This window comes from Symphalangus syndactylus, chromosome X (genome assembly GCF_028878055.3).
Source record: "Symphalangus syndactylus isolate Jambi chromosome X, NHGRI_mSymSyn1-v2.1_pri, whole genome shotgun sequence".
Lineage (NCBI taxonomy): Eukaryota > Metazoa > Chordata > Mammalia > Primates > Hylobatidae > Symphalangus > Symphalangus syndactylus.
Window position 1 is genome coordinate 157,227,081 of NC_072447.2, and position 20,359 is coordinate 157,247,439.

At 37.8% G+C, this 20,359-nt stretch overlaps 1 protein-coding gene across 2 annotated transcripts in view; it reads right to left on the bottom strand.

Annotated features, from left to right (window-relative positions):
• Nucleotides 1-20,359, bottom strand: part of F8 (coagulation factor VIII) — a 218,037-nt gene that overhangs the window by 125,918 nt on the left and 71,760 nt on the right. For both annotated transcript variants that reach the window (XM_063634645.1, XM_055269168.2), the window contains 4 exons: nt 17,029-17,122; nt 12,307-12,521; nt 9,355-9,505; nt 3,092-3,301 (listed from right to left, as the gene is read on the bottom strand). In XM_063634645.1, coding sequence (XP_063490715.1) covers nt 3,092-3,301; nt 9,355-9,505; nt 12,307-12,521; nt 17,029-17,122 — 670 coding nt within the window. The remainder of the gene's footprint in view (nt 1-3,091; nt 3,302-9,354; nt 9,506-12,306; nt 12,522-17,028; nt 17,123-20,359) is intronic.

A 20,359-nucleotide genomic window follows, 5' to 3' on the forward strand; every position in this document is an offset into this window, starting at 1 on the left:
CAATATCTCTGATGAACACTGATGCAAAAATCCTCAACGAAATACTAGCAAACCAAATTCAACAACACAGTAAAAGATCATTCATCATGATCAAGGGGGATTCATCCCAGGGATACAAGGATGGTTCAACATATGGAAATGAATCAATGAATCAATGTGATACATCATATCAACAGAATGAAGGACAAAACATATGATCATTTCAATTGATGCCAAAAAGATCAAATTCAACATCCCTTCATGATAAAACTCGCAACAAACTGCGTATAGAAAGCATACCTCAAAACAATAAAGGCCATATATGACAAACTATGGCTAATATCATACCAAATGTGGAAAACCAAAAGCCTTTCCTCTAAGATCTGAAACAAGATAGGGATGCCCACTTTCACCAATTCTATAAAATGTAGTCTTGGAAGTCCAAGCCAGAACAAGTAAGCAAGAGAAAGAAATAAAGGGTATCCATATTGGAAAGGAAGAAGTCAAATTCTCCTTGTTTATAGATGACATAATCTTATATTTCACAAAAAACTAAAGACTCCATCAAAAAACTATTAGAACTGATAAACAAATTCAGTAAAGTTGCAGGATACAAAATCAACATGCAAAAATCAGTACCATTTCTATATACCAAGAGCTAACAACCTAAAAAGAAATTTTTAAAAAATCATTTACAACAGCTATGATAAAAATAAATATCTTGGAATAAATTAAACCAAAGAGCTGAGATATCTCTATAATGAAAACTAAAATACTGATAAAGGGAATTGAAGAACACACAAAAAAATGAAAAGGTATCTATCCCATTTTAATGGGCTGGAAAAACTAATATTGTTAAAATATCATTGCTACCAGATTTAATGTAATACCTATCTAAATACCAATGAAGTTTTTCACAGAAATAGAAAAAAGAATCTTAAAATTTGTATGGAACCACAAAAGACTCCAAACAGCCAAATAATCCTGAGCAAAATGAACAAAGCTGGAGGCATGACACTACTTGACTTGAAACTATACTACAAAGCTGTAGTAACCAAAACAGCATGGTACTGGCATAAAACCAGAAATATATGCCAGTGGAACACGACAGAGAACCCAGAAATAAATCCACACATTTATAGTCAACTCATTTTTGACAAAGTGCCAAGAACATGCACTGGTGAAAGAATAGTCTCTTCAATAAATGGTGTGGGAAAACTGGATATCCACATGCAGAAGAATGAAACTAGACCCCTATCTCTCACTATATACAAAAATCAAATCAAAATGGATTAGAGACTAAAATATACAACCTGGAAGTATGAAACTACTGGAAGAAAACATTGGGGGAATGCGCCAGGATATTGGTCTGGGAAAGATTTTGCAGGTAAGACCTCAAAAGCACAGGGGACTAAAGCAAAAGTAGACAAATGGGATTATATCAAGCCATAAAGCTTCTGCACAGCAAAGGAAACAATGAACAAAGTGAAGAGACAGTTTATAGGATGGGATGAAATATTTGCAAACTATACAACTGAGAGGGCATTAATAACCAGAATATATAAGAAACTCTAGTCAATAGCAAAAAAACAAAGAACCCTATTAAAAATGGACAAAGATCTGAACAGACATTTCTCAAAAGAAGACATTCAGGCTGGGCACAGTGGCTCATGCCTGTAATCCCAGCACTTTGGGAGGCTGAGGTGGGTGGATCACGAGGTCAGGAAATCGAGACCATCCTGGCTAACACGATGAAACCCTGCCTCTACTAAAAATACAAACAATTAGCTGGGCGTGGTGGCAGGCGCCTGTAGTCCCAGCTACTAGGGAGGCTGAGGCAGAAGAATGATGTGAACCCAGGAGGCGGAGCTTGCAGTGAGCCGAGATTGCACCACTGCACTCCAGCCTGGGCTACAGAGCGAGACTCTGTCTCAAAAAAAAAAAAAAAAAAAAAAAGAAGACATACAAATGGCCAAGAAGTACATGAAAAACTGCTCAACCTCACTAATTACCAGAGAAATGCAAACCAAAAGCACAATGAGATATTTCACTCCAGTTAAATGGTTTTTATCAAGAAGACAAAAAAAATTAACGAATGCTGGTGAGGATGTGGCAAAAGGGGAATGCTTGTACACTGTTGGTGGGAGTGTAAATTAGTACAGATACTGTGTGGAAAAGAGTAAGGAGGTTCCTCAAGAAACTAAAAATAGAACTACCATGTGATCCAGCAATCCCACTGCTGGATATATATTCAAAGACAGGAAATCAGTGTATCAGAGATAGCTGCACACCAACATTTATTACAGCAGCATTCACAATTAGCTAGGATATAAAATCAACCTAAGTATACATCAACAGATGAATGGATAAAGACTGTGTGGTATATATACACAATAGAATATTACTCAGCCATTAAAAAGAATGAAATCCTGTCATTTGTGGCAACATGGATGAGCCTGGATGTCATTATGTTAAGTGAAATAAGCCAGGCATAGAAAGACAAATATCACATGTTTTCACTTACATGTGAGAGCTTAAAAAGTGGATCTTATGGAGACAGAGAGTAGAATGGTGCTTAACGGAGTTTGGGAATGGTATGGGGGGGGGTGGGGTGGAATGAAGAGAGGTTGATTAATAGGTATAACATTACACTTAAATAGAAGGAATAAGTTGTAGTGTTCAATATTACAGTAGGGTGACTATAGTTAACAATAATTTATTGTGTAATTCAAAATAACTAGAAGAGTGGAATTGGAATGTCCCTTACATAAATAATAAGTTTTGAGGTGATGAATATCCCAGTTACCCTAATTTGATCATTACACATCGTATGCTTGTATGAAAATATCACATGTACCCCCTTAATAGGCACAACTATTATGTATCCATAAAAATTGTAAAAATTGGCCCTTGGCATGTGAAGACACTTTTTAGAGCAAAGACTTTTAAGTTAAATACTTGAGCTGGTGCTGTCATTAAAATGCCTTGCAATTACCAGAATCACTTGAACCGTTTCATATCTGCCCAAATGTGAGCTAGTGGGCAAAAGAGCACATGAATGGCTAGTGAAGCATTCACAGCTGTTGGTACAAGAAAAATACACATAACTAACCTGGGTTTTCCATCGACATGAAGACAGTTTCTCCTGAGAATGGGAATAGGGTAAGTGTGTCTTCATAGACCATTTTGTGTTTGAAGGTATATCCAGAGAAGAAGACAGAAAGGAAGTCAGTCTGTGCTCCAATGCTTAGAATGTACCAGTATGCCACCTCATGCAAACAAACTGACAACTGCAAACTATCAAAAACATAGCCATTGATGCCTGCAAAAACAATGGGGAAAAGAGATTTAGTCATATCACAGATTTGGTATTTTGGATTGTGATTGTCATGATACAATTAGGAATTATTATATGTTATGCCCATTATCTTATTCCCAGGAAGAGATATTATATCTTCCAAAAAAGTAGATTGTTAATAATCAGTTGGGCCCCAATCCCAATGTGAGGAGACAGTCATAAACCATCATGATAAAGATTAATTTGCATGTTATGTGGGGGGCATTTTGATGAGTAGCAGGATGTTTGCATGGTCTTAAAGTATATCCCTTCAAACCGTTTATTAGTTGCAAGGGTGAAAATAATGACTACACAGAGGAGAAACCAGAAAAAAACCTTTGGGTGCTTAAAGTTACCATCTGATGAAGGTTCAGATTCAAGGAAATGAAAGAAGTGGGACAAGTAGTTACTTGTACTAGATCCCTGTACCTCAAGGAAGAAAATGCTATAAATGATAGCATTGGTTGATACAACTGGAATACCAGTTGTAAATTACAGAAATGTGTTTTATCAATTTGAAGTGTCTGTAATTTCATAGCATCATTCTGGTTATGTAAAAGAATATCTTTATTCACAGGAAATGTGTACTAAAGTATTGAGAGGTAAAGGGATGTGATGTCTGCAACTAATTTTCAAATAGAAAATAAGTAACAGAAGCGTGTATGTAAAGAAAAGAAAATGAAAAACAAAATTGCAAAATGTTAAACATTTGTGAATCTGGGTAAAGGGTGTATGCAAGTTCCATGTATTATTCTTGTAACTTTTCTGTACATTTTAAATTATTTCAAACGAAAGAGCTAAGCAAAAGTAACATTGGCCTTAGTCTATAAAAGGAATTGTTTCTGAAAGCCTCTTCCACACATCCATTCATCCATCCATTCAATAAACACTTGTCTACTCTGTTACTAGGTACTGTGTAAGATGGTTGCCCACAAACCACTAAGCAATACTCAGACATTGGCTTAGTATAACTAATTAGTAATTGAAGTTTTTTTCCTATACAGCATTAAGAGATATTATAAAGCTATTATAATTAAAAATGCAGTCTTAATGCAGAATAGATAAATATATCAAACAGAATATAGAGTCCAGAAACTGACAAGATGTAAGTGGAAACTTAATATATAATAAAGACAGCATCTCCAACCAGTACAGGAAAAAATCAGCTATTTGGTAAATGATAATAGAAAATATGACTATCCACTTGGAAAAAATAGATTCCACTTCATTTCACATAACTAATAAAAGTAAAGTCCTTTTAAATTAATCTGAATTTTGCCTAAGGGTACCTTTGCACTTGAGTCCTTGCACAACAAAGTTGCAGCCTGGCTTAGTTGATGAATAACTGAAAGCCTAATTTAGGAATATGCTTTTATAACAAGCAGCTCAGTCTCAGCCGATTATAGCAGCTGAACTTCCATCAATTGCAGGCAACTAACAGCTTCAAATAAGGCAAAAATGCCCAACTGTAATCAATTAAGCTGTCTCTAAACCTCACTTCCAATTTCTATCCATATTATGTTGCTGGCTGCTGTTCTGTATTTGGTTCTGAGGGCTATCTGATTCTAGAATCATGTAAAAAAAGCCAATTATAATCTTTAAAATACATTTGTTGTATTTTTGCCTTTTGACACTCCACATGGATTAAATAGTTACATGTCTTTTGTGAAATATGTACACACTACTTTTGGGTGCTGTACTAGTGGCTAGGGTTGCCATAACAATATACCACAGACTGGGAGGTTTAAATAACAGGAATGTGTTTTCTCACAGTTTTGAACACTAAAATTCCAAGATCAAGGAATTTTGATTTTATATTGGCAGGTTTGGTTTTTACTGAGGCCTCTCCTTGGCTTGGTCTTTCCTCTGTGAATATGCATTCCTGGTGTCTCTCTGTGTACACATTTCCTCTTCTTTTTTTTTTTTTTTGAGATGGAGTCTCGGTCTGTCTGCCCATCTGGAGTGCAGTGGCATGATCTCTGCTCACTGCAACCTCCACCTCCTGGGTTCAAGCGATCTCCTGCCTCAGTCTCCCGAGTAGCTGGGACTACAGGAGCTCGCCACCATGTCCAGCTAATTTTTGTATTTTCAGTAGAGATGGGGTTTCACTATGTTGGCCAGGATGGTCTCAATCTCTTGACCTCGTGATCCGCCCGCCTTGGCCTCCCAAAGTGCTGGGATTACAGGCGTGAGCCACCGCGCCCGGCCCTCATTTCCTCTTCTTATAAGGACACTAGTCATATTGGATTAGGGCCCATTGTAACAACCTCATTTTAACTTAATAAACCCCTTAAAGACCGTATCTCCAAATACAGTCACATTCTGAAATACTAGTGTTAGGGCTTCAGCATATGAATTCTAGGGGACGTGATTCAGGACATAACAGGTATATACTAGGAGTGGATTTCCTGAGTCAATAGGGTATGCCTATGTTTGGCTTTTGATACTCCCAAAGTAAGTGCACAAATTTCCATCCTGAGCAGAAATGTATGAGAGTTCTGATTACTCTACATCTTTACCAATACTTGGTATGGACAGTCTTTTTAATTTTAGCCATTCTGGTGTATCTCATTGGTGGTTTTGTTTTTTTAATATCATCCTATCCAGTTTATTCCTTAACTTGCATAATGGTTATCTGAAATCACTGGAATGTAAGCTTCCTCAGGCTTAATTACTAGAATGGCTGATGCTTCTCTATCCAGTCTTTTTAAATTTATTTTTTAATTGAAAGGGAAAAACAGAATATATTATGATATACATCACAATGTTTATATATGTATATATTGGAATGAGTAATTTATTAACTGTAGTCACCATAGTGTACAATAGATGTCTTTAATTTATTTCTCTTGTCTAACTGGAATTGTGTGGCAAAGTCTTTATCTGTCTGCATTTCTGAAGGACACATTTTCTAGGTAAAGTTTTCTCAGTACTTGGAATATATCATCCCACCCTCTTCTGACCTGTAAAGTTTCTGCCTTATTGGAATTTCCTTGTATGTGGTTTGCTTCTTTTCTGTTGTTGCTTTCAGGATTCTCTCTTTGTCTTTGATATTTGACAGTTTGATTGTAATGTGTCTTCATATAGTCTTGTTTGAATCTAATCTGACTAGAGATTTTTGAGCTTCTTGTACGTGGATATTTACATCTTTCTCCAGATTTGGAAAGTTTTTTGCTATCATTTCTATAAATACACTTTCTTCCATTTTGTCTGTCTCTTCTCCTAGTTACCCACATCAGAAATTTGGTAATCATCCTCGAATCCTCTTAGTCCTTTACCAAACATAGCTAATTATTTACCAAATCATGTGCATTCTATCTTCTAAACAAATCCTGTACATGTTCCTTCCTCTTCATTCCTACTGCAATTTCCCTATCGTTTGTAGGATCCATCTACAAAATAAATAATAAATCCTACAATTTTTTAAAACACAAAATTATAAAACAAACATCTAGGTCATGAAATACAATATTACTGCTATCCCCACAAAACACGTGTTTATTCTCAAATGAACTCTTTCTAAGAGGTAGCCACTATCTTGTCTTTTATTATAATCATGTCCTTACTAACCTTTATACTTTTCTTCCTCTGTATCCCTAAACTATATAAGTTAATTTTGCCCATTTTTGAACTTTATATAAATAATGTAATACTGTATATATTCTTTTGACACTTACCATTTTACTAAAAATTGTCTTTGTGATACTTATTCATATTGTGAATCTTCATTGTCACATGGTATTTCATTGTATGAAAATAGATTATCAATTTTACTGCTAATGGAAATAGGAGTGGTTTATGGTTTGGGTCTCTCTCCTCCTGGTCCTTTTTTTTCTTCTTTTCTTATCCCTCTGTCTTAGCATCTTTCTCCCTGGACTCTTCCTCTGAAGATCCTTCCCCTGTGTCTCTTGGTCTCTGCCTTTGTGTCTCTCTCTGTGCTTTCTCAGACTCTTTTTCTCAACTCCAATCTCTTCTTTCTCAATTCCAGACTCTTATCTCCACCAAAAGCTATATTAGAAATCCCAGAGGAATATATATATATATATATCATCTTCAGTGAAATTGTTTTCTGGCTCTGCTTATGTTACTATATCTCTCTAGTTTTAATCACCATCTCCATGAAAATGGGATGGTTTAACTGTCCAGATACTGCGGCAGGTGCACATCCTACTTGGAAAAAAGATGTGGTGGGAAATGGAGAAATTATGAATAGAAAAAAAATAAAAGAACAAATATCTAGTAAATAACACAATAAGGAAATTATAAAATACAATATTCTATCAGGCTGAAGGAATTCTAAACCAAAGCCATGAGGCTGGAGAGAAGAGGGAGAAAAGGAAAAGCTCTGTGCCACTAGAATTAAATACTAAGACTCTTGCACAAATGTGAAATCTGAATCCTTCAGAAGGAAAGCAATACCCTGAACTATGTAAAAAATAAAAATGCAACTCAAAGGACTAAACAACCTTAAAATTTTTAGAATAATGGATAGTAAAGGACTTTAACTCTGGAGAATAATATGTCACTATTACTAGAAATTCAAGCTAAATATGAGGCTCAACCCAAAGTTAAAGGGCTAAAGCTTTGCGATGAGGGGCATAGAATTGTAACATATGCCATATTCTGGTAGGTGAGTATAACCCACATTATAACTTTTCAAGGTTCCCATGCATTTTGTTCAGGATTTTTTTTTTCTTTTGAGACAGAGTCTCCCTCTGTTGTCCAGGCTGGAGTGCAGTGGTGTGATCTTGGCTCACTGCAATCTCCGCCTCCTGGGTTCCCGCCATTCTCCTGCCTCAGCCTCCCAAGTAGCTGGGACTACAGGCGCCTGCCACCATGCCCGGCTAATTTTTTGTATTTTTAGTAGAGATGGGGTTTCACCGTGTTAGCCAGGATGGTCTCGATCTCCTGACCTCGTGATCCGCCTGCCTCAGCCTCCCAAAGTGCTGGGATTACAGGCGTGAGCCACCACGCCCGGCCTGTTCAGGATTTTTAGTTGCATCCAGCGGCACACACATGGAAATGTGTGCTCACTCCATCTTAAACATCTTAAAAATCAGAATTTCAAAAGGCATATATTGGTTTTGAAAAGACTATACTACTTATCCACTAATATAGCATGAGAACACTCTTTTATCCACAAGCCCACTAGTAATTACAATTTTGGCAGTCTGATGGGTATAAAGTGCTATCCTATTGTTATTCTATTTCGCATTTCCCTGTAGGATAGTGCAATTGGAATTTTTTACCATATTTTTGGCCATTCAGATTTGTGGGTATATATAAATATATACACATGTGTATGTATGCAGTGTATGTATGCTGAATTGTGTTCCCCCATCCCAAATTTATACCTTGCAGTCCTAAAGCCCAGTACCTCAGCAAGTGACTATACTTGGAGATAGTGTTTTTAAATAGGTAGTTAGTTAAAATAAGGTCATTATGGTGGGCCCTAGCCCAACATTACTGGTATCTTTATTAGAAGAGGAGATTAGGACAAAGGTATATAAAGAAGAAAGCATGTGAAAACAAGGGAGAAAGCCATCTACAAGACAAGGAGAGAAGCCTCAGAAGAAACCAATGTTGCCCACATCCTGATCTCAAGCCTCCAGAGTTGTAAGACAATAGATACCTGCTGGTTAAGCCACCCAGTCTGCAGTACTTTGTTATGGCAGCACTAGAAGACTAATACAATGTACGCATGTGTTTATATATGATTATATAATTATAGAGAAAATATGTCTTAAAATATGTTACCTGTGCATGGAACGGTTGGTGAAAAGATGTAATATAGAAGGAGATGGGGAATTAAAAGGGAGGGGGAAATCAAGTAAATATTGAAAGGAAAAAATGGTGACTGGATTTTTAAAATATGGGTTATACGATCACGTGTATTTGAGTAAAAATTATACATTTATAGGTAACATAATTGTTAAATTTATATGCACATACAATTCATTCATTATCTGGACATCACTTTGATTACATCAATTTTTCTCTATTCACCACCCACTGGACTTAAGTGCTGCTTTACTCACTGTGCATGATGTTGGAGGCTTGGAACTCTGGATCCTCAAGCTGCACTCCAGCTGGATTGGGGAGAAAGCGTTGTATATTCTCTGTGAGGTACCAGCTTCGGTTCTCATCAAATACAGAAAACAGGATGACATTCCTCTTGTCTGACATTATCTGTTAATTACATATATTGAAAGGGTAAAGAAATGCTATGATGTTGTCAGGTAGGAGCTAGCAGTCTATGATGAAAGTGATGGCATGCATGTGATATATCTAATCCGTTGATTTAATTCCATTTCCTCTTAGGCATATACCAGGGCTTGGGAGTTGGGGGTGGGTGCTATGAGCAGTGAGTATATGCTTACAACAAATATGTCCCCAGGACAAGAGGGTGACTGATCCCACTGAACTTAGTTTTTTCTGCACCCAAGGCCATATGCTAGCTGATTCTTTTGGTACAGTCTGTAGCCTTATTCTCTTCATGTTCAGATTAGAAGATTTAATTCCTTAAAGAACCAAGTGGTTATTCAGTGCCTTTCTTAAGTTAGTTAAGTCAAATGAGATGATACTGACTTTCCTAAACTTCCATCTAGCAACTGACCTTCCACAAGGCTATAAAAAATTAAAAATAGAAAAACAGAAATCAAATAAGAAAGATAAGGTGAACCACAAAAATCTCAAACAACACTAATACCTTAAATTTTGTTTAAAATATTCAAATTTTTTCCAGAAGAGCATTTTGTATATGAACCAGATTTATGAATTAGTCGCTTGCTAATTGGATCTGCTAAGATTTCATATGTAAATGTCACTAATATGTATAAACTTCATTTTTTATAACCTATAGCTATATAAACCAAAATACTGAAGAGAGGAGATTGGAGAATATAGAATATTTCAGTTCTCTTCCCAAAAGTGATGAAAAAACTATAGTTAGGAAAAATCAGTCAGGACAAGTACTTGGCAAAATTTATACTTCTCTGAATTTATGTGCCACGTGTTTTATTGGCACCAAAGTTCATATACTTTACTCTCTAAACAAATGAAATGTTTTCAGACTAGTAGGGATCTTATGTATCATAAATATAATCAAATGGACACATAGTCAAGCCTCAGCAATATGGCACTGAGTTGTTCTGGGGCCAAGCAATGAGTTTTGTGAAGAACTAAGCTTTTCTTGTTCAGAGAACTTAGCTTTATTTTTTAAAGCAGTAAAAATGGTCCAAATTCTAGCCATATTTTGAAATATTTTATATCTTTCCCTATGTTTTGCCCAAAAGTATTTATTAAGCTTTTTTTTTTTTTTTTTTTAGACAGGGTGTTGCTTTGTCACCCAGGCTCACTGCAGCCTTGACCTCCTGGGCTCAAGCTATCTTCCTACCTCAGCCTCCTGAGTAGGTGGGACTACAGGCACACACCACTATGCCCAGCTAATTTTTCTTTTTTTTTTTTGTAGAGACAAGGTCTTACTATTTTGCCCAGGATGGTCTCGAAATCCTGAGCTCAAGCAATCCTCCTGCCTCGGCCTCCCAGTATTTCAATGTAGGTTCTTTTCTATTTTACCTAAGTGTCGGCCAGTCTGGGAAATAAAGAGAAAGAGTACAAAAGAGAGAAATTTTACAGCTGGGTCTCCAGGGGTGACATCACATGTCAGCAGTTTCTGTGATGCCCCTGAGCCGCAAAACCAGCAAGTTTTTATTAGCTATTTTCAAAGGGGAGGGAGCGTACGAATAGGGTGTGGGTCACAGAGATCACATGCTTCAAAGGCAATAAAATATCACAAGGCAAATGGGGGCAGAGCAAGATCACAAGGCCAGGGCGAAATTAGAATTGCTAATGAGGTTCCATGTCCCGCTGTGCACGCATTGTCATTGATAAACATCTTAACAGGAAACAGGGTTCAAGAGCAGACAACCAGTCTGACTAAAATTCGCCAGGCTGGAATTTCCTAATCCTAGCAAGCCTGGGGGCGCTGCAGGAGACCAGGGCATCTTTTATCCCTTATCTTCAACTGCATAAGACAGACACTCCCAGAGCGGCCATTTTAGAGGCCTCCCCCTGGGACTGCATTCTTTTCCCAGGGCTGTTACTTGCTGAGAAAAAGAATTCAGTGATATTTCTCCTATTTGCTTTTGCAAGAAGAGAAATATGACTCTGTTCTGCCTGGCCCTGCAGGCAGTCAGACTTTATGGTTATCTCCCTTGTTCCCTGAAAATCGCTGTTATCCTGTTCTTTTCAAGGTGCCCAGATTTCATATTGTTCAAACACACATGCTTTACAAACAATTTGTGCAGATAACGCAGTCATCACAGGGTCCTGAGGCGACATACATCCTCAGCTTACGAAGATGAAGGGATTAAGAGATTAAAGTAAAGACAGGCATAGGAAATTATAAGAGTATTGATTGGGGAAGTGATAAATGTCCATGAAATCATCACAATTTATGTTCAGAGACTGCAGTAAAGACAGGTGTAAGAAATTATAAAAGTATTAATTTGGGGAACTAATAAATGTCCATGAAATCTTCACAATTTATGTTCTTCTGCCATGGCTTCAGCCGGTCCCTCCGTTTGGGGTCCCTGACTTCCCGCAACAGTGCTACATGCTGCAGACATGTTAATTTTGAGGTACTTTTGAGTCACCCATAATGAGATGCCCATGGAAGAAATCTAGGCTGTAGATATAAATTTGTGGGTCATCTGAAAATAGGTGGTAATTGGACATATAAAAATGGGGAGGATCAGCTAGAGAGAGCTAAATCCCAGACTGGGAATGAGTACTATAGGAAAAATCTAGGGCCTACATTCTATGGCCTATCCATCCAGCAGGCATGTTTACTACACCAAACTCAAATTCAGTAAAAGCTAAGCTCATTTCTTTTACTGACCTATATTGCAAACCATTATATTTTCTTCAGGTTATAAGGGGACATACACTGAGAATGAAACCCAGCACTTGGAAAGGCAAGAACTTACCTGGTTTCCTCTTTGATCTACAGATTCTTTGTAGCAGATGAGAAGAGGGCCAATGAGTCCTGAAGCTAGATCTCTCTCCATATTAATGAAACTAGAGTAATAGCGGGTCAGGCACCGAGGATCTGATTTAGTTGGCCCATCTTCTACAGTCACTGTCCATTTATATTTGAATATTTCTCCTGGCAGAATTGGAAAATCCTTCAAATGTTTTACACCTACCCACAAGCAAAACCAGAAATAGCTCAATTAGAGTACAACAAGCCACATATTGGTAATCATGTTGTTGTTGCAAGGGTTCTATAGATCTGCATGTACATATGAAGTTTCTGAGTAAGTGGAAGCTGAAGTCGCACCTATTATAATTTTAAGATTCAAACAATTTTACACTGTTGGTGGGACTGTGAATTAGTTCAACCATTGTGGAAGTCAGTGTGGCGATTCCTCAGGGATCTAGAACTAGAAATACCATTTGACCCAGCCATCCCATTACTGGGTATGTACCCAAAGGATTATAAATCATGCTGCTATAAAGACACATGCACATGTATGTTTATTGCGGCACTATTCACAATAGCAAAGACTTGGAACCAACCTAAATGTCCAACAACGATAGACTGGATTAAGACAATGTGGCACACATACACCATGGAATACTATGCAGCCATAAAAAAGGATGAGTTCATGTCCTTTGTAGGGACATGGATGAAACTGGAAACCATCATTCTCAGCAAACTATTGCAAGGACAAAAAACCAAACACTGCATGTTCTCACTCACAGGTGGGAATTGAACAATGAGAACACATGGACACAGGAAGGGGAACATCACACACCAGGGACTGTTATGGGGTGGGGGGAGGGATATCATTAGGAGATATACCTAATGCTAAATGTCAAGTTAATGGGTGCAGCACACCATGGCACATGTATACATATGTAACAAACCTGCACGTTGTGCACATGTACCCTAAAACTTAAAGTATAATAATAATAAAATTTTTTTAAAAAGTAAAAAGCTGTAATTGATTATCTGGTTGACTGTGAAAGTGTCAGGCCTGAATATATGCCAAAGAGCTTGGCATTGGAGTTTTAAGATGTAGTCTCTGACTTCTGTGAGGAAAGGGAGGAAGAACTGAGATCTGCCCTCAGGGTAATGAGTCCTCAGGACAAGAACTGATTTTAGTAATTAAGTCTCATTCTGGGTATGTTTAATACCTGAAGATCCAATCTAAATCAAAATTTTAATTTTATATTCATTCTAAGCTCTTCCTCACCTCACTAAGTTATGCCTGACCTATGGTTAGAGGACCCACAGAAAGGGAATGGTGTTGAGGTCAGGAGTTCGAGACCAGCCTCGTCAACATGGTGAAACCCCATCTCTACTAAAAATACAAAAATTAGCCAGGTGTGGTGGCAGGCACTTGTAATCCCAGCTACTTGGGAGGCTGAGGCATGAGAGTCACTTGAACCTGGGAGGCAGAGGTTGCAGTGAGCCGATATCATGCCAATGCGCTCCAGCCTGGGGGATAGAGCGAGACTCTGCCTCCAAAAAAAAAAAAGAAAAGAAAGAAAGGGAATGGTGTAGTATGTTCTTTCAATATTTCTGAGCCTTCTCTTCCCTTTTCCAGGAGCTGGGGGTGAGGGAGGGTAGGTAATAGAAGAAAGGGCAAACAGACTTTTGTTTAACAGGTCCTGCTGCTCTATCTTTGACAACACTATTTGGTCATCAATGTTCTCTGTGTGGGAGGTGCCCAAATGCTGGTCTTTTCATAGGACACATGTATGGTTTCTTTAGAGTTACCACGGGGACCTCAGCAGTACATAGTTTCATGACATGAGAGATGTTTTTCTTCAGCTATCCTTCTGCAACTGTCCTCTCCCCATCAGCTCTTCTTACTTCCAGTGATATATCCACGACTCTATTGGTTCTGCTATCCCCTCAGCCTGCCTAACTGCCTTCTTGGGCAGAATATCTTCAAATGGGATAAAGCCCAGCTACTTTCAACAGTATTCACTTGTTACAGAATAAACTCATGTCAAACAGCAGAAAGGTAAACTGCTCCACTCTTGCCCTCTCTTCTTGCCCACTATTATGGGCATTACAGCCTTCAAAATTCTCCATGGAAAAAGCAGGTTACCAGTAACTGTATCCACGTATGCCTCCAAATTTCAGGATACACATTCAAAATCTCCCCAGAACTCTGTCACTATGCCCTTCTTCCATAAAGGAATGCAAATAAAGAATTCTTATCGGCAATAATGAATATTAGAAAACAGGGGAAGGAATAATTTTTTGAGATGCAGTCTTGCTCTGTTGCCCAGGCTGGAGTGCAGTGGTGTGATCTTGGCTCACTGCAAACTTCACCTCCCAGTTTCAAGCAATTCTCCTGTCTCAGCCTCCTGAGTAGCTGGGATTACAGGCACATGCCACAGTGCCCGGCTATTTTTTCTGTATTTTTAGTAGAGATGGGTTTTCATCATGTTGGCCAGGCTGGTCTTGAACTCCTGATCTCAAGTGATCTTCCCGCCTTGGCCTCCCAAAGTGCTGGGATTACAGGCGTGAGCCACCGCACCCAGGGGGAAAATTTTTATAACCAGTCTGTCTGCCCATCATGTGATACTGAAGGATTCAGAAAGTTCACCCTCTATGTACCACATATTTAGAAGCTACTTGAGAATATACTTCCAGAAAAACAAAAGAAGAAATCAAAAAATAGAAATGTACAAGAGAAAAGAAGTTAATGTTGTTAACTGCAAGAATGTCTTTAAGAAGAAAAAGATTTGGTTCCAGCACTTTGGGAGGCTGAGGCAGGCAGATCGCTTGAGCTCAAGAGTTCGAGACCAGCCTGGGCAACAAGGTAACACCCCATTTCCACAAAAAATAAAAATAATAAAAAAAAATTAGCTGGGCATGGTAGTGTGCGCCTGTGGTCCCAGCTACTCAGGAGGCTGAGGTGGGAGGATAGCCTGAGCCTGACAGGCAGAGGTTGCAGTGAGCCAAGATCGTGCCACTGTACTCCAGCCTGGGTGACAGAGCGAGACGCTGTCTCAAAAAAAAAAATGAAAGATTTGGATAGCAAGCAACAAATAGAATGATTAAGAAGCTGAAAGGCCTAAGAAATAGGGTTGAAGAAGCCTACATTTCTTTTCCTAATAAAAGAAAACAAAGTCTTACTTCAGGATACACCTTTGTGTTGGGAACATTCCAAATCCTCTCATCTAGCTATTTGAAAATATATGTCATTGTTGACTACAGTCACCCTACAGTGCTATAGAACATTAGGACTTATGCCTCCTATCTAGGGGGAATTTTGCATCCATTAACCAATGTCTCCCTATTTCCCCCTCCCCTTCCCCTCTTCAGCCTCTAGTAACCACTATTTTATCTCTACTTCTATGAGATCAACTTTTTTCCTTCTACATATTATTTTATCTTAATAGTAAAATCACTTGAGCTGTAGAAAAGAGAGCAATCGTAGCATATTACCTAGTTCTGCAGTTAACATTTATAAAAAGAAACTTGCATACTAAAATAATACAAATGCTGTTTTTTAATTTTTTAAGCTTTAGAGAAAATATATAGACAAAGCAAGGAAGAGTTATTTCAAATTACAGTACAAAATGTAAATGTTATCAAGTTTAGTTTTGTAAAAGTAAAGGAATGGCTAGCAGCAGTAGAGAAAAGAAAGGTTTGGGGAAAGGAAAAGTGAGGGGTACAGTTTTTAATATCCTTAATTTATGCAGTATGGAGTCAAAAGATATTTTCAATCCATGATTGGAAAATATCTTACTAAAAGTTGATGTTTAGTATATTTTTAAAGTTCTAATGATAGCCAATCCAACTGAAAACACTGATAAAACTGAAACAACTCAAATGGAAAGAAGCACAAAACAAAGTAAATATATAATGTCTAAAGTTGAAAAACAAAGAGTTAGCAGTATAAGTAACTTTTTAGAGATGTAGAGATAACCACCAAAAATCAAAAACAGAAATTCTTAAAAATGGATGCCTCTAGGGAGGCAGCCCTTTTGTAGTTTTAAGCATACACATCTATTATTTTGATAAATATTCATCCAAAATTAAATAATAGAATATATATAACATCCAATCTACTAAAAGAAAAAATAAATCTTTAAACAGCAAACAATATAGTAAATAAAAACTGGAGTTGTGAACTATTTAAAAATGAATATGCGAAGAACCCTGAAAATATCAAACTAGATACCAAAAGTGAGAGTGAAACCCTGTTGAGAGAGAGAGAGAGAGAGCAAGGAAGAGCAATAACATGGAAGCTGCAGCAAAGAATCCTGAAAATATGAAATTAGATACCCAAAGTGTGGAATACCACACTAGATACCAAAAGTGTGGAATGTAGCTGAAAACTGTACTCAGAAAAAAAAATTATCTTAAGTGCTAGAAGAACCAGCTTCAAGATTTTAGGGCATTTACAGTAGTTGCAGTGGAAAGGTGCCAATCTAATTGGCTGTGAAATATTTGAACATCACCACTAGGTAATAGGAAAAACACATCAGGCGACTCTTCACGAATTTACATGAAACATCACCTGAGGATTCCTATAATTGATTTTTATAACTTTAGACTGGAGCTTGAGGTCTGGCCAACAGCTGGAGAAAGGACCAACATAATTTTAGTTGTTATTGATGATATTTATCTCATCTGTATCTACAGGTAAAAAAGAGCTATAAATCGAGGGAATATTTACCTTTTGGTAATCTCCTTGAATACAAAGGACGGACATCAGTGATTCCATGAGGGTAGATGTTATATGGTCTGCTTGCTTGATTCTTAAATATAATCTGAAAGTATAAGTGAGATCTAAGATCAAATCCTAAAACAACTAGGATCAACAAGAAAACTGTGGTCTAACTCCAGATAAATAAAAGCGGCCTCTATCTACATTATAGTAATTTGAGGCTAGATAAAACTCAAAATATTTGGTCTTTTCATGAAATTGTCCCTTGGCATGCATGCAGGATTAGTTCCAGGACCCCCGCAGATACCACAATCTGTGATGCTCAAGTCTCTTACTCAAAATGATGTAGTATTTGCATATAACCTATGCATATCCTCTCATGTACTTTAACTCATCTCTAGACTTCTTATAGTACGTAATACAATGTAAATGCTATGTAAATAGTTGTTTTACCGTATTGCTTCTTTGTATTATTATTTATTGTTGTATTATTATCTTTTATTGTTTTGGGGTTGTTTTCTGAATACTTTCAATCAATGGTTGTTTGAATATGAGACTAGAAACCCAGTGATACTGAAAAATAAAAATAAAATCTTAAGCATCCCCAAACGACTGAAGAGACCTCTTTCTCAGCCAAGGAGACCCCAGAGACGGCTTAAAAACTGAGTTTCTGACCATGATGGGATGGGAGATCAGGCATGCCTTGTTACATTCTCTCCCTCCCTAATCTGCCGTTAGACTTTCTTTCTTAAGGGTTAAACATAAACCAGTCCTTTCTAAAGACGTGGTGGATTCCCCTCCCTTTGTGCAGTTTTGATGTAACAACTGACCAGCATTCCTTCCTGATAAGAGACCACTGACCATGGACTGGCTCTGGCCAGTTTACAGAGGCTGCCTCTGTGTCCTCTGTTTCATCTTTTGACATATACAGCCTAATTTTCATGCATCTAAATGTTAAGTCTCCACCCCAAAGTGAACATGGAATGTATGTAACATGTATGGTTGCAGGTGCCCCATCATAAATATTCACAGCTCCTCCTGGAACCTGTTAAATATGTATACTTAGCCAACTCATTCAGCATAAATTCCTATCTCATCCTTCCTTCTTCAAAGTGCTTGCTTCCAGTTGCTGCCAGAGGCTACACTTTCCAGCCTGCAGCCCTTTCCACTCCAAATTTACAAACTTAGGATTCTTCAGTTGACGACGTGGAGGGCTGACAGTACTTAAGTTTCTCTCTAAAGGCCCCTTTCCATTTCTTTAAAAATTGTTTCAATTGCTTCAGGAAGTATTCTCTGCAGCTTCTCACACTAATTGAAATTTGGATGTCTGGTGAGGACAATGCTTCCTCTCAGCCTTTATCACTATTTGGGCATTAAATTCACTGATAACAGAGAAAGAGACAGTGTTTCAGGAGATAAAATCTTCGGTGAATGAGCAGGCATGACCAAGAGGACAGTTGATTACAGTATTAAGCAAGGGTAGCAGGTGGTATTGCCTGATTGCACCAGCTTTAAAAGAAAACAAAGGCCTGGGTGCAGTGGCTCATGCCAGCACTTTGGGAGGCTGAGGCAGGAGGATCGTTTGAGCCCAGGATTTCAAGACCAGCCTGGATAACACAGTGAGACCTCATCTCTACAAAAAATAAAAAAATTAGCTAGGCATGGTGGTGCATGCCTGTAGTCCCAGCTACTTGGGAGGCTGAGGTGGGAGGATCATTTGAGCCCAGGAAGTCGAGGCTGCAGTAGTGAGCTGTGATCACACCACAGCACCCCAGCCTGGGTGACATAATGAGACCCTATCTCGAGAGAGAGACAGAGAGACAGAGACAGAGAGAGAGAGAGAGAGACAGAGAGAGAGAGAATGGAAGAGCAATAACATGGAAGCTGCAGTGAAGAACCCTGAAAATATCAATCCCACCTCCAGATCTGATGTGTGTGATATGAGGATAAAAATGCAACTTCCACTTCTGCTCTTGTCTTAAAACCCAGTCATTCTTCCTATCCAAGAGCATGGAATGTTCTTCAGTTTGTTTGTGTCCTCTTTTGTTTCACTGAGCAGTGGTTTGTAGTTCTCCTTGAAGAGGTCCTTCACATCCCTTTTAAGTTGGATTCCTAGGTATTTTATTCTCTTTGAAGCAATTGTGAATGGGAGTTCACTCATGATTTGGCTCTCTGTTTGTCTTTTATTGGTGTATAAGAATGCTTGTGATTTTTGCACATTGGTTTTGTATCTTGAGACTTTGCTGAAGTTGCTTATCAGCTTAAGGAGATTTTGGGCTGAGACAATGGGGTTTTCTAGATATACAATCATGTCATCTGCAAACAGGGACATTTTTATGGCTGCATAGTATTCCATGGTGTATATGTGCCACATTTTCTTAATCCAGTCCATCATTGTTGGATATTTGGGTTGGTTCCAAGTCTTTGCTATTATGAGTAGTGCCACAATAAACATACATGTGCATGTGTCTTTATAGCAGCATGATTTATATTCCTTTGGGTATATACCCAGTAATGGGATGGCTGGGTCAAATGGTTTTTCTTTTGTTGCTTGTTGGTTTTGGTGTCCTATCCAATAAACTATTGTCTAATTCAAGATCACAAAGATTTATCCTGTTATTTTCTTATAATTTTGTAGTTTTAGCTCTTACATTTTATCTTTGATCCATTTTGAGGTAATGTTTAAGTGTAGGATTCAGCATGGTATCCAGAGCATAACCTGAATAAATCAAAGAATGAGGTAGATCTATATATGTTGACATGAAATGATATCCAAAATATATTGTTACTTTTTTTTTTGAGACAGAGTCTCACTCTGTTGCCCAGGGTGGAGTGCAGTGGTGCGATCTCAGCTCACTGCAACCTCCACCTCCCAGATTCAAGCGATTCTCCTGCCTCAGCCTCCAGAGTAGCTGGGACTACAGGCATGCACCACCATGCCTGGCTAATTCAAAATATATTGTTACTTTTTAAAAAGCAAGGTACAGACCAATTTACACTGCTCTTGTTTTTGTGTGAAATGCACACACACACACACATACACACACATTCGTACATGTATGCACTACTTCTGGAGGGGAGTATACAAACCCACAGCAATGACTGTCTGTCAGACTATGGGGTTGGAAGTCCAAGAGGGAGGAAAATTTACATTTTATTGTATGCTCTTGTTTATCTATTTTTAAATTAACCAGTAAAAGTAACTCAAAATACACAAAAAATACCCTATAAATATGTACAATTATTGTGTCATTATGCATTTTAAAAATTAATGAATAAAAAATAAAATTATACAGTCTTCAAAAAATGAAAAAAAGAAAAAATACATAAACAAAATTTA